The sequence below is a fragment of the Entelurus aequoreus genome, linkage group LG08 (genome assembly GCF_033978785.1).
Source record: "Entelurus aequoreus isolate RoL-2023_Sb linkage group LG08, RoL_Eaeq_v1.1, whole genome shotgun sequence".
Taxonomy (NCBI): domain Eukaryota; kingdom Metazoa; phylum Chordata; class Actinopteri; order Syngnathiformes; family Syngnathidae; genus Entelurus; species Entelurus aequoreus.
This window is the reverse complement of record NC_084738.1, coordinates 40,340,541-40,355,144: the sequence shown is the minus strand read 5'-3', so window position 1 is coordinate 40,355,144 and position 14,604 is coordinate 40,340,541. Positions and strand designations below refer to the sequence as shown.

The following is a 14,604-nucleotide window of genomic DNA, read 5'->3' as shown; positions in this document are numbered from 1 at the left end:
TGTGCGTGTGCGCCTGCATATGCCTGCAAGAGTGTGTGCTACAGAGAGTTGTACACACGCTTAAAGGAATTTCCTGCAACTTGGTACCTGGCTAACTTACAGTCAACACTGGAGAGTTCAGTGTGCTTCTCTGTCATATTTCTAATTTTTTGTCTTCAGGCAAAGCTTCCCCGTGGCATTCACCAAGTCCGACCTCATTTGAAGAACATTGATAATGTTCCTTTATTGGTGCCACTTTTCACTGACTGCACTCCTGACAGTAGGTCTTTTTAGCTGCATTAAGTTATTACAGTTTTATTAAAGATTCTAAGGCTGTGTTCACAGTGCCGGACAATTTTACCATATCAATTTAATATTGAGCTTGAATTTAGGAAGTTTTAACAGCAAGTACGAGAAATGTTTTGCTAAAAGAATAGGAGGTGAGCTTTCTTCACACTGCCGGCAAATCTCAGTTGTTAATTTAATAATTTTTTGAAGCTCTACTGTTTATTTGCAAATGATCAGATGGTATTTGGAACTGCATAGGAGTTATTTACATAGATATCTGCATGGGTTACTTTGGAAATGATGTAGCTTCAGTGTGCATGTGAAAATGCAAACATGTAAGTTTGACCACTTGAAAAAATAGAATACATCCAACCATTCAAGCACTTTTTTAAAATAGTGGTGCATAACTTCTCATTAACTGCATCTGTCTTATTGTTTTGACACGAAAACATGCATAATTTGTTTTCGTCACCATCTTAGAACATGCAGACGTTTTAAAACGTTCTGAAAATGACCTCTGTGGTAAAGTATAATAAAGAGATTGCAGACAGTTATTTACCTTAAAGACAATGTTTAGTACCTCCTGGTTGACAGTACTGTTAACCTTGGTGTGCCGATGAGGGACGTTTAACCCAGCATGTGTTGCAGATTGTAGTAAACGGGACCACAGGCCATTTGTTATGTCAAGATTGTGGTCTCTACATGGTAGCACGTTCTCAATTTCTCATCCATCTATTTCGCATGTGGAGAAGCAATCACATTAATTAAATAACACATTGTGCCCTAAAGTACAGAGGAGCAAGTGCATTAATTAAATGACACGTGGCACCCCAAACTAGAGTTACATTTGGGCATTTGTGCACCCCCAAAGCTGTAAACCTTCAGAAAACACTACTTTATGATACAATTTCCGTACGCTAAAAAGTTGAGTGAATTATTTATTTGCTTGTGTAGATTCACCATAATTTTTTGATAACAATAAATAAAAACTGACTGCTGTCTTTACATTTGTGATTGTAAAAGTAAACCTTTTGTTTTCAGCCATGTGTGAGATGATAACGATCATGCAAGAGAACAGGGAGGTTACGTGCTGTTTGGGAAGTGCCGCTAATTTCCGCAACAGCCGCCTGTTCCTACAAAGTGACCTAAGGTATATAGACACATGAGTCTTGGTTTTTTTTTTTAATACAAAAACCCTTTAAGAGAGACCTATTTTAATCCACATTTAACATACTTTCTTGTGGTCTAAATAACATTTATTGAATATTCAGAGATGTAAATTTTGTTTGTATGTAATACCGGTTCAACGTGTAATAATGTAATACAGTAGATGTTCACCTCATTATGTAATAATCTGCACATTTTGTAATAACATTCTTAAACGTGTTTTATAATAAAATTTGACGCATTTTGTAATAACTTGTTTCATATTGCACAGTTATTACAAAATGCGCATGGTACACTTTTTTGAATAAAATGTCACACTACTGTACTATTACTATGTAATAAACCCTCAAAATTGATACGTTATTTTGGAAAAACTAGAAAAGAAACACAAAACAATAAATCTTCATTATAATTTTTAAAATATAGCGGGATGTTTCATTGGTTAAACATAAATCAAATGTAACTTTATTGATTATAATGAAAAATGTGATTGCAAGCTATCGGCAAAAATTACACTAATTAAATATTACTGACACTGAACTGTTGGAAGTGCAATCTTGATTATGTTTTGATAATACTATACTACATACAATAAAAATAATAAAAACAATAATAGAAATATGAAACAAAAAATAATAATTAATTCCATCAATGACGAATATTAATATTTTTGGTTTTTAGAAATGTTGTGATAAAAATATAAATCTAAACATTTTTCATGCTTTTAGTGTCAACAGAATATGTGACAACAATTTGTTATGTCGTTGTGTGTGATGCAATCTACAAGTTATCTTTGCAAATCAGAATATTGTTACTGGATCCAAGTTTTGTCTCTCGTATGTTAGCATTTCATAAGACATTTTTTGCAAATCAATCAACATCTGAGTTTTGTTCAGGAGAGAACACACATAAGCTACTACTAGTAACAGAAGAAACTAATAAATTAAAGAGATGGTTTTACAAAAACAGACTATCTTTGAATTGAATCTCAGTAAAACTAAAATTATGTTATTCAGTAACAGTGGAATGGAAAGTCAAATACAAATACGGACATTGAAAGAGTAAAAGATGCAAGAAAAGAAAACTTACTTGAAATCTCATGAAAAATATACAACATAAAGTAGCAAGAAAAATGTCAATAATGAATACAGCAAAATATGTTCTGGGCCAGAAATCACACCATAATCTTTGCTGTTTGCCAGTGTTACCATATCTGCGATATTGTGAAGAAATATGGTGAAATAAGAGTAGATGTACAGTTATTCACATATCATGTTACATAAAATATATAAATATAGCAAGGGCAGATATATATGTATATATACACACACACACACACACACACACACACACACACACACACACACACACACACACACACACATACATACTGTATAAATACACAGTACATACAGTATATACGTACATATAATGTATATGTATATGATATTTATGTGGTAAGCTTAACACAGCTTGATTCAAATCTGCACATTAGCTCCTTGTACTGTATGTACACTGATGTTACACAGACAACTGATTGTACAAACCCCGTTTCCATATGAGTTGGGAAATAGCATATTCAACTGAATATGGGTTGAAAATGATTTGCAAATCATTGTATTCCGTTTATATTTACATCTAACACAATTTCCCAACTCATATGGAAACGGGGTTTGTACACAAAATAACACATTAGGACATTGTTAAACTGTGTGATTACAGATTTCTCTTGTGGTTCTTTGCCGCCGTCTTTAAGCAGCAGTTTATCGACTAACCCAGCTTTGTCCTGTGTAAAATATTGTAGACAGACATATTTTTCAGTTGTAGATATCAGTAGGCGCCAGAGGAGGCTCGAGGCTACAGCCATACAATCTTGGCACAGCTTGAAGCAGAGGGCGAGGGAGCAGGCTGACTGAAAGCATATACTAGAATACCCACATAAGTACGTCAGTGACATCAGTGTGTCCCCACTGCTAAAAAAAGAGAGAAAAATGCAGCGTTCAGAGGCATCCAAAACTGCTTGCAGACTCCTGTCCAAATGCATGACGCTTTGCCATTGTTTAACACCTATGACAAAAATAATCAAAGGTCCCCTTAAAATACTTAATTAAATTGATAGTAAATCCTAATATGATAACTTGACCATTTAGCTTGACAGTGTACATTTTTTGTTTTGTTAGTCATATGTTTCTATACTAGTATAGAATTATACTCATGTCTTCATTTTCACTAAATAATGTGGCCTCTCCCTCCCATAGTATTGCCCTGGATCCACTTTACCCATCTCACTGCACACGGGAGACATTTGGTTATGCCACATGCAGTCCTTTCAGCAGTAACACAGAAGATCTGTCTCCTCTGAGACTCTCAGGGCAACTCAACAGTCTTGGCTGCTCTGTCACCTTTCACCAAGGAGAGAGTGTTAGCATGATTAAGCTCATTGAACAGGTTCAACACACACACAAACTCCCACACAGTTCAGTTGGAGAACTGCATCACATATTTTTTCTTATTGGCTTGGTGTGGGTTTGTTGCAGGCACGACACACAACGTACGGCATTCGCAAGTGCTTCCTGTTCCTGCTTCAGTGCCAGCTCAGTTTGGTCATCATACAGGTTAGAGGAGAGACTTGACTAGGGATGGGAATCAAAAAACGGTTCTCGCTTAGAACCAGTTCCTAGTGTATCAATTGATTGGAATCGCTGGCCAATTTTTCTAACGATTGACGTCATTACGCAACGTGAGTAGTGACGTCAAACAGCTAGAGACATGACACCCAGGCGGCAGAAACGTGCCAAAGTCTGGCTACATTTTACAAAAAAAAGATTGTAACAGCGCTACATGTAATAATTTCAAGGTTGCTATTTAATCCAAAGGAAGACATAGGAGCAACGTACTGCAACATTTGAACACGCAGCATGCAATAACTAAAAATGAATGTCGCGTTTTTGAACCGTGCTGATCTCATTCCAGCAGTGGTAACGCTAGCCCGTCATCTGGCAAAAATACAGCGGGTACTAACGCCGCCTCTGAATTGATTTAAGTGGACCCCGACTTAAACAAGTTGAAAAACTTATTCGGGTGTTACCATTTAGTGGTCAATTGTACGGAATATGTACTGTACTGTGCAATCTACTAAAAAAAGTCTCAATCAATCAATCAATCAAAAACTCTCATGTTAGCGCCATTTGACTAATTTTCAAGACTGTTACTTGTTAAATTGGAATGAATGCCTTCCCATTTAGATGAGCAAGACGAGAATGAGATTCTGACTGGCCCCAAGGCAGGCAGTAAGTACTTGCTCCAGTTCACGTGTCCTTTCACCGCAGCAGGGAAGAGTATACTCGGGCCAGGATAGACGAATGTCACCAAGCAATGACTAAGTTTTGACCAAAGGGTTGCACCCATTTGCCAGAGTAAATGCTCCTGATTTTTGGTAGGTGAATTTTCAATCGTAGTCAGAGAAAAAAGGGCATGTTTTCTTTCATTCCCATTACACAGGTGAAACTCTAAAGATTAGAATATTGTATAAAAGTCCATTCATGTCAGCAATTCAACTTCAAATATGAAACTAATGGGATATTAACTCATTACATGCACAGTGAGCTATGTTAAGTGAAGCGATTTGTATTAAATAGCGCTTTTCTCTAGTGACTCAAAGCACTTTACATAATCAAACCCAATATTTAAGTTATATTTAAACCAGTGTGGGTGGCACTGGGAGCAGTTAAGTAAAGTATCTTGCCCAAGGACACAACGGCAGTGACTAAGATGGAGGAAGCAGGAATTTAACCTGGAACCCTCAAGTTGCTGGCACGACCACTTTACCAACTGAGCCACGCAGCCCCAAGCGGCCTTACGCCTTTACTTGTTAAAATGTTGATGATAATGGCTTACAGTTTTTGAAAACCCCAAATTATCTGAGATTTTCAATTCAACAAAATTCTTGAAATATCTGGAGTTGGATGCTATGATTCTGTCATAGCACAGGAGCTCAAGTATCATTCTACATGTTTGACAATGAGAGAGCCTAACTGAGAAATGTTGAAAAGAGTAAGCACCGCCAGCAGCAGGATGTCTACCCACTGATATTTTCAGATCTAGTAACCTATATATTGGAGACAAAGTTAAGTTCTGAGGGACCTATAATATTCAGATTTGCAGATATGGTCAACCTGTACAAACAGAACGAGCAATATTTATTTCTTGTACTTTCAAAAAAAATTCACTGACCTCACTGTAGGCTTTGTAACTAAACAAAGTTGATGCTAATCCACCAGTTTGTTCTCTTTTTTTTTCCAATAAAGAGATGAGAAGCGAGCGATAAGAAAATCGATAAAGAACCAAATTATTAAGCAGAATCGAAAGTGGAATCAGGACAAGAAAAACCTTTTCAGTTCCCATCCCTAGACTTGACATACTGTTTTTAAACGTGCTCATCCAGGTCTAACAATATCTGATTATAAATCAAATCTGCATTGTAGAAAATGAAATTCTTATATACACTAAATGCATGTTGACAATGTTACCTTTTACCTGTACAGTCAAAAAGTATCATGTTTCCTCAGTTTTTAGCCTGTTTAGCTCAGCTCCCTCCTCCCATGAACACCACTGACATCCTCTGGCTTTCTTGCTTCAGCTGCCCACTGCTAAGGTGCAACTACAAAGTACTTAAATAGAGTCAGTGTATGTGTAGTAAAAAAAAAAAAAGGTTGATCACGTTATGTTATGTTGTGTTTGACAGCGTGTCACTTCTGGGAAAGCCTCCAGACAGTTCAGTCATGACAGTTGCCACCGGGAAGAACCTTGATGCCATTCCAAGGAAGGTAGGATCTAAAAGTATATTCATGATTTGTCTAACATAAATTAATCTGAATATTATTTATTTCCTGAATGTATTGATCCACTATTGTAGTATTGGTAATGTCACTGTCTGGTGATGATCAAGTATGTGCAGTTGTACCTTAATTACATATATAAAATACTGTATAGTGGTAGCACAGTTGAGATGTGTCACTGTTTTGCCAGACGTATTGACCAGTTTCAGTGTTCTATGACAATAATTGCTGGCTGATCAGCCATCTAATCGTAGGTACATGCAAACTCCATCTGTCTTTTAATCCCACTTCAACATTTTAAAAGCTCAGGACCAAGGTAAAGCTTGTCCCTTTGTTTAATATCAATAAAGTAGACATATGTCAACATAATTAGAAGAACAACTAGAAACCAACAATTTCAGTGATCAATCAGCCCACTTGCCTCATTATCTTACTCTTTTGTGAGAATCCTTGATTTTATCATGGACTGTAATTTTAATCTGCAGAAACAAATCTCAGCAGTTGTAAAATGTTTTTAAGCAGAGTTAAATACATACCAAATACAGATTTTGAAACAGCAATACATGTTTCAATCTCATCAAGGCACTCACTTTATACTGGCCTTCATCAGTCCCTCCTTTGCAGCCTCCGAGGTAACAGACCAAATGCTCGTACCACATAACCCCTGTGCTTTCGGCTCTCCGTTGGCTTCCAGTACATTTAAGGACTAATTTTAAAATGCTGCTCTTAATGTTTCTATGCTTAAGCAGAGCATTGAGGTCTGCAAACAAACTGCTCCAGACTTACCACTAGAGGGGACAGAGCCTTTTCTGTAGCTGCCTCTAAATCGTGGAACAATATACAGTCGTGGTCAAAAGTTTACTTACACTTGTAAAGAACATAATGTCATGGTTGTCTTGAGTTTCCAATCATTTCTACAACTCTTATTTTTTTGTGATAGACTGATTGGAGCACATACTTGTCACAAAAAACATTCATGAAGTTTGGTTCTTTTATGAATTTATTTTGGGTCTACTGAAATTGTGACCAAATCTGCTGGGTCAAAAGTATACATACAGCAATGTTAATATTTGGTTACATGTCCCTTGGCAAGTTTCACTGCAATAAGGCGCTTTTTGGTAGCCATCCACAAGCTTCTGGTTGAATTTTTGACCACTCCTCTTGACAAAATTGGTGCAGTGCAGCTAAATTTGTTGATTTTACAACATGGACTTGTTTCTTCAGCATTATCCACATGTTCTCAATGGGGCTTAAAGGCCTACTGAAATGATTTTTTTTTATTTAAACGGGGATAGCAGATCTATTCTATGTGTCATACTTGATCATTTCGCGATATTGCCATATTTTTGCTGAAAGGATTTAGTATAGAACAACGAAGATAAAGATCGCAACTTTTGGTATCTGATAAAAAAAGGCTTGCCCCTACCGGAACGTGACGTAGTCAATTGAACATATACGCAAAGTTCCCTATTGTTTACAATGATGGCCGCATGAAGTGAGAGAGATTCGGACCGAGAAAGTGACAATTTCCCCATTAATTTGAGCGAGGATGAAAGATTTGTGGATGAGTAAAGTGCAAGTGAAGGACTAGTGGGGAGTGGAAGCTATTCAGATAGGGAAGATGCTGTGAGAGCCGGGGGTGACCTGATATTCAGCTGGGAATGACTACAACAGTAAATAAACACAAGACATATATATACTCTATTAGCCACAACACAACCAGGCTTATATTTAATATGCCACAAATTAATCCTGCATAAAAACACCTACGTGTTTGTTATGCTAGCTCTTAGCTCCTCTGCTAGCTCCTAGCTCCATAGAACGCGCCAATACAATTCAAACACCTGATCAACACACACAATCACTCAGCCCAAAAGACCGTTCACCTAACCCAAGGTTCATAAAGCTTATATATTTTTAAAAAGTTACGTACGTGACGCGCACATACGGTCAAGCTATCAAATGTTTAGCAGCCAAGGCTGCATACTCACGGTACCTTATATTCAGCTGGGAATGACTACAACAGTATATAAACACAAGACATATATATATACTCTATTAGCCACAACACAACCAGGCTTATATTTAATATGCCACAAATTAATCCTGCATAAAAACACCTACGTGTTTGTTATGCTAGCTCCTAGCTCAGGGGTCGGCAACCTTTACCACTCAAAGAGCCATTTTGGCAAGTTTCACAAATTAAAGAAAGTGATGGGAGCCACAAAAAAAATTTACAATTTAAAATGAAAAACACTGCATACAGAGCTTAAATGCTTTGTGCTATATTAACCAGGGGTCTCCGACACACGCACCGGCACGCACTTTAATGTGGACATTTGATGTTAGTGCAGCCCGCGAGTTTTGAATGAATGGCGCTTGATAGCGTCATACTTGCCAATCCTCTCATTTTTCCCCGGGAGACTCCCGAATATCAGAGCGTGATGACACCGCCCTCTACAGTCTGCCCTAACAGTGTACCTGCTTGACCACACGTAAGTGACAGCAAGGCGTACTACCTCAGCAACCACACATCTTACACTGACGGTGCCAATACCCAGAATCCCATGCAGCACTAACTCTTCCGTACTAGTTCAGCAACCACACATCTTACACTGACGGTACCAATACACATCTGACACTGACGGTACCAATACACATCTTACACTGACGGTACCAATACCCAGAATCCCATGCAGCACTAACTCTTCCGCTCAACCAACGCAAGGAGAGGGGGGGGGGGGGGGGGGGGGGGGGTTGATGTGTGGGGGGGTTGTGGTAGCGGGGTGTATAATCTAGACCGGAAGAGTTAGGACTGCATGGGATTCTGGGTAATGGTTGTGTTGTGTTTATGTTGTGTTACAGTGCAGATGTTCTCCAGAAATGTGTTTTTCATTCTTTTTTGGTGTGGGTTCACAGTGTGGCGCATATTTGTAACGTAACAATGTTAAAGTTGTTTGATACGGCTACCGTCAGTGTAAGCTGTGTGGCTGATGAGTAAGTATGCTTTGCTGTCTCCTGTGTGTGCGATTAATAACAACATGCAACATGCGGCTGGACTGGCACGCTGTATGTAAATGCTATAGAGGACAATTACTGCAGTGCAGTCAGGGCACGCCCTTTATCTAGTATTTATAGTCTAAAAAGGATTATTTTTTCCCTGGGAGTTATTTATGAGAGACACTGAGATCCATAAGTCTCCTGGGAAAATCGGGGGGTCGGCAAGTATGTAGCTGAGCCGCATCAGAGTGGTCAAAGAGCCGCATGCGGCTCCGGAGCCGCGGGTTGCCGACCCCTGTCCTAGCTCCTCTGCTAGCTCCTAGCTCCATAGAACACGCCAATACAATTCAAACACCTGATCAACACACACAATCACTCAGCCCAAAAGACAGTTCACCTAACCCAATGTTCATAAAGCTTATATATTTTTAAAAAGTTACGTACGTGACGCGCACATACGGTCAAGCTATCAAATGTTTAGCAGCCAAGGCTGCATACTCACGGTACCTGGTATTCAGCTGGGAATGACTAAAACAGTAAATAAACACAAGACATATATTTACTCTATTAGCCACAACACAACCAGGCTTATATTTAATATGACACAAATTAATCCTGCATAAAAACACCTACGTCTTTGTTATGCTAACTCCTAGCTCCTATGCTAGCTCCTAGCTCCATAGAACACGCCAATACAATTCAAACACCTGATCAACACACACAATCACTCAGCCCAAAAGACCGTTCACCTAACCCAAGGTTCATAAAGCTTATATATTTTTAAAAAAGTTACGTACATACGCAAAAAAAAAGTTGCGCACATACGGTCAAGCGATCAAATGTTTAGAAGCCAAAGCTGCATACTCACGGTAGCACGTCTGCGTCTTTGTCATCCAAATCAAAGTAATCCTGGTAAGAGTCTGTGTTGTCCCAGTTCTCTACAGGCGTCTGTGTATCGAAGTCAAAAGTCCTCCTGGTTAGAGTCTCTGTTATCCGAGTTCTTCCATCTTGACTGCATCTTTCGGGAATGTTAACAAAGACGCGCCGGCTGTGTACTGTTGTTGCTGACTTCATTCGAAAAATACGTTCGTTTCGCACCGACAACTTTCTTCTTTGCTTGCTCAGCTTCTTTCTCCATAATGCAATGAACATAATTGCAACAGATTCACGAACACAGATGTCCAGAATACTGTGGAATTATGAAATGAAAACAGAGCTTTTTCGTACTGGCTTCAATGTGGAAGGCATACCCGTGTTCCCCGGGCTACGTCACGCGCATACGTCATCCTCAGAGGCATTTCGAACCGGAAGTTTAGCGGCAAATTTAAAATGTCACTTTATAAGTTAACCCGGCCGTATTGGCATGTGTTATAATGTTAAGATTTCATCATTGATATATAAACTATCAGACTGCGTGGTCGGTAGTAGTGGGTTTCAGTAGGCCTTTAAGTCAGGACTTTGGGAAGACCATTCTAAAACCTTAATTCTAGCCTGATTTAGCCATTTCTTTACCACTTTTGACGTGTGTTTGAGGTCATTGTCCTGTTGGAACACCCAACTGCGCCCAAGATCCAACCTCCGGGCTGATGATTTTTAGGTTGTCCTGAAGAATTTGGAGGTAATGCTCCTCTTTCATTGTCCCATTTACTCACTGTAAAGCAGCAGTTCCATTGGCAGCAAAACAGGCCCAGAGCATAATACTACCACCACCATGCATGACGGTAGGGATGGTGTTCCTTGGATTAAAGGCCTCATCTTTTCTCCTAAAAAACATATTGCTGGGTATTGTGGCCAAACAGCTCAATTTTTGTTTTATCTGACCACAGAACTTTCCTCCAGAAGGTCTTATCTTTGTCCATTTGATCAGCAGCAAACTTTAGACGAGCCTTGAGGTGTCGCTTGTGCAGCAAGGGCTTCCTTCTTGCATGGTAGCCTCTCAGTCCATGGTGATGCAAAACACGCTTGACTGTGGACACTGACACCTGTGTTCCAGCAGCTTCCAATTCATTGCAGACCTGCTCTTCGGTGGTTCTCGGTTGACTCTTAATCATCCTGACCAATTTTCTCTCTGCAGCAGGTGATAGCTTGCGTTTTCTTCCTGATCGTGGCAGTGACAAAACTGTGCCATGCACTTTATACTTACGAACAATTGTCTGCACAGTTGCTCTTGGGACCTTAAGCTGACTTGAAATGGCTCTAAGTGACTTTCCTGACTTGTTCAAGTCAATGATTCGTTTTTTCAGATCTGTGCTGAGTTCCTTTGACATTCCCATTGTCGCGTTTGTAACCGAGTCTAATGACTTCATCACATGAGCCCTATTTAAATGGGCTCAGAGAAGTCAACAGGTGTCGTCAATCATAATCACTCACATGAAGATAAGAGGCCATGCCATGAAGCTAATTTGATTTGATTGTAACTTTTCTGCATCACCAAAATTGATGATGTATGTTGCTGTATGTATACTTTTGACCCTGCAGATTTGGTCACATTTTCAGTAGACCCATAATAAATTCATAAAAGAACCAAACTTCATGAATGTTTTTGTGACCAACAAGTATGTGCTCCAATCACTATATCACAAAAAAATAAGAGTTGTAGAAATTATTGGAAATTCAAGACAGCCATGACATTATGTTCTTTACAAGTGTATATAAACTTTTGACCACTACTGTACCTATGCACATTAGGGGTGCTCAAACATTAGAGCATTTTAAAACCCTGCTATAAACTAATTTATTTCCTCAAGCATTCCACAAATAACAATGTGATTTTATAGTGTTTTACCTCAACAGTTTTATTATTTTTTATTTTTTTGCCAGTTTTTTATTCCCGTGTTTATTATTCCCTGTTTTATTACTTCTGTTGTTGTATGTGCCCTGTGCAGCACTTCGGTCAACGCAAGTTGTTTTAATGTGCTGTATAAATAAAACTTGACTTAAGTGAGTCACCTCATTTAGAGAAATAAATGATTGATCGGTAAATTTTAACTGTTTTTTCGCAGGACAGCACAAAGCAGATCTTCTGCTTTTTGTACTTATGGTTTGTCCCAATATGGATCTCCAAAACGGATCACATGTCTTTTGCATTTATTCTGTCACTTTTACTACCTGCATGTCCTCCCTAACCACCCTTTGGTCTTCTCCTTTTTCTCCTCCCTCGCCTCGTCTTCAGCATCCATTTATCAATATATTACAATCTCTCGTCACATGGCAAAACCCTCTCATTCTGACTGCTGATACTCTTATACAATGCTACAGAAGATGACCGTTGCAACGTTTTTAATCCTACATACATTGTGTATTAAATAAGCAAAATTAAGTTACTTACAAAACAGTACTTGCCCAATATGACCTTCAAGCACTTAAAGGCCTACTGAAATGATTTTTTTTTATTTAAATGGGAATAGCAGATCCATTCTATGTGTCATACTTGATCATTTCGCGATATTGCCATATTTTTGCTGAAAGGATTTAGTAGAGAAAATCGACGATAAAGTTCGCAACTTTTGCTCGCTGATAAAAAAAAGCCTTGCCTGTACCGGAAGTAGCGTGACGTCACAGGAGCTAGTATTCCTCACAATTCCCCATTGTTTACAATGGAGCGAGAGAGATTCGGACCGAGAAAGTGATGATTACCCCATTAATTTGAGCGAGGATGAAAGATTCGTAGATGAGGAACGTTACAGTGAAGGACTTGAGAGGCAGTGATGGACGTATCTTTTTTCGCTCTGACCGTAACTTAGGTACAAGCTGGCTCATTGGATTCCACACTCTCCTTTTTTTATTGTGGATCACGGATTTGTATTTTAAACCACCTCGGATACTATATCCTCTTGAAAATGAGAGTCGAGAACGCGAAATGGACATTCAGTGCCTTTTATCTCCACGACAATACATCGGCGAAATGCTTTAGCTACGAGCTAACGTGATAGCATCGTGCTTTAACTGCATATAGAAACAAAAAATAAACCCCTGACTGGAAGGATAGATAGAAAATCAACAATACTATTAAACCGTGGACATGTAAATACACGGTTAATGCTTTCCAGGCTGGCGAAGGTTAACAATGCTGTGCTAACGACGCCATTGAAGCTAACTTAGCAACTTAGCAACGGGACCTCACAGAGCTATGCTAAAAACATTAGCTCTCCACCTACGCCAGCCAGCCCTCATCTACTCATCAACACCCGTGCTCACCTGCGTTCCAGCGATCGGCAGAAGGACGAAGGACTTCACCCGATGCGTTTGGCGGCCCGGAGACGTAGGAAGTCAAGGTGAGGTCGGCGGCTAGCGCGGCTAGCGTGGCTAGCGCTCCAACAAAGTCCTCCTGGTTGTGTTGCTGTAGTCCGCTGCTAATACACCGATCCCACCTACAACTGTCTTCTTTGCAGCCTTCATTGTTCATTAAACAAATTGCAAAAGATGTCCAGAATACTGTGGAATTATGAAATGAAAACAGAGCTTTTTGTATAGGATTCTACGGGGTACCATAACTTCCGTTACTCTGACTTCGTCACGCGTATACGTCATCATACCGCGACGTTTCAGCCGGATATTTCCCGGGAAGTTTTAAATGTCACTTTATAAGTTAACCCGGCCGTATTGGCATGTGTTGCAATGTTAAGATTTCATCATTGATATATAAACTATCAGACTGCGTGGTCGGTAGTAGTGGGTTTCAGTAGGCCTTTAATGCAGGTGGCCGACTGCATCTTTTGAGGTGCATCACAACCAAATTGTCAAGTGTTGCGGCCTGGGCATTTTAACTAGATGTGCACTGTATCTGTGCAGGTAAAACACTAATGTCAAGTGTATTATGTTATGTTTATGGATATGGTTCCAGTAATCATGTCTGTAATCTGCTCATCTTCAGTAAACTGCAGCCTTTTTTGTGCATCATCTTTAAAATATTATTTTCTATACATGACTACAGCCATGCGGACCAATTTGATGGGGTACGTGGTGTATGACCTCAGTCCTGTACTGACAGGCTGACCTTCCCACCCCTTCAAACTATGTGGCAATGCTGGAAGAACTCATACGTCCATTTTCTAAACGCAAACTCTGGATATGACGGGTTCAACTACTTTGGTCGACCATGCCTGCTCTGCATTTTAACTAGTATGAGAAAGTGTGTGAGCAATAACACCGAATTTAACAGACCCCATTTACACACGTAACCTTGCAACACTGCGGAGTCACATGACACCTGGTTGAGGATTGCTGAATTACACCCAATTTGGATATTTTCACTTTGTTCTCACTTTTGTAGCCAGAGGTTTAAACATTAATGCCTGTGTGTTGACTTATTTTGAGGAGACAGTGATGTAAC

The 14,604-nt window shown here is 39.3% G+C and overlaps 1 protein-coding gene across 1 annotated transcript in view; it reads left to right on the top strand.

Annotated features, from left to right (window-relative positions):
* Positions 1–14,604, top strand: part of tmem94 (transmembrane protein 94) — a 120,881-nt gene that overhangs the window by 92,930 nt on the left and 13,347 nt on the right. The window contains 6 exon segments of the mRNA XM_062056475.1: positions 160–259; positions 1,309–1,417; positions 3,693–3,882; positions 3,972–4,049; positions 6,003–6,088; positions 6,179–6,260. Of these exon segments, the coding sequence (XP_061912459.1) occupies positions 160–259; positions 1,309–1,417; positions 3,693–3,882; positions 3,972–4,049; positions 6,003–6,088; positions 6,179–6,260 (645 nt within the window).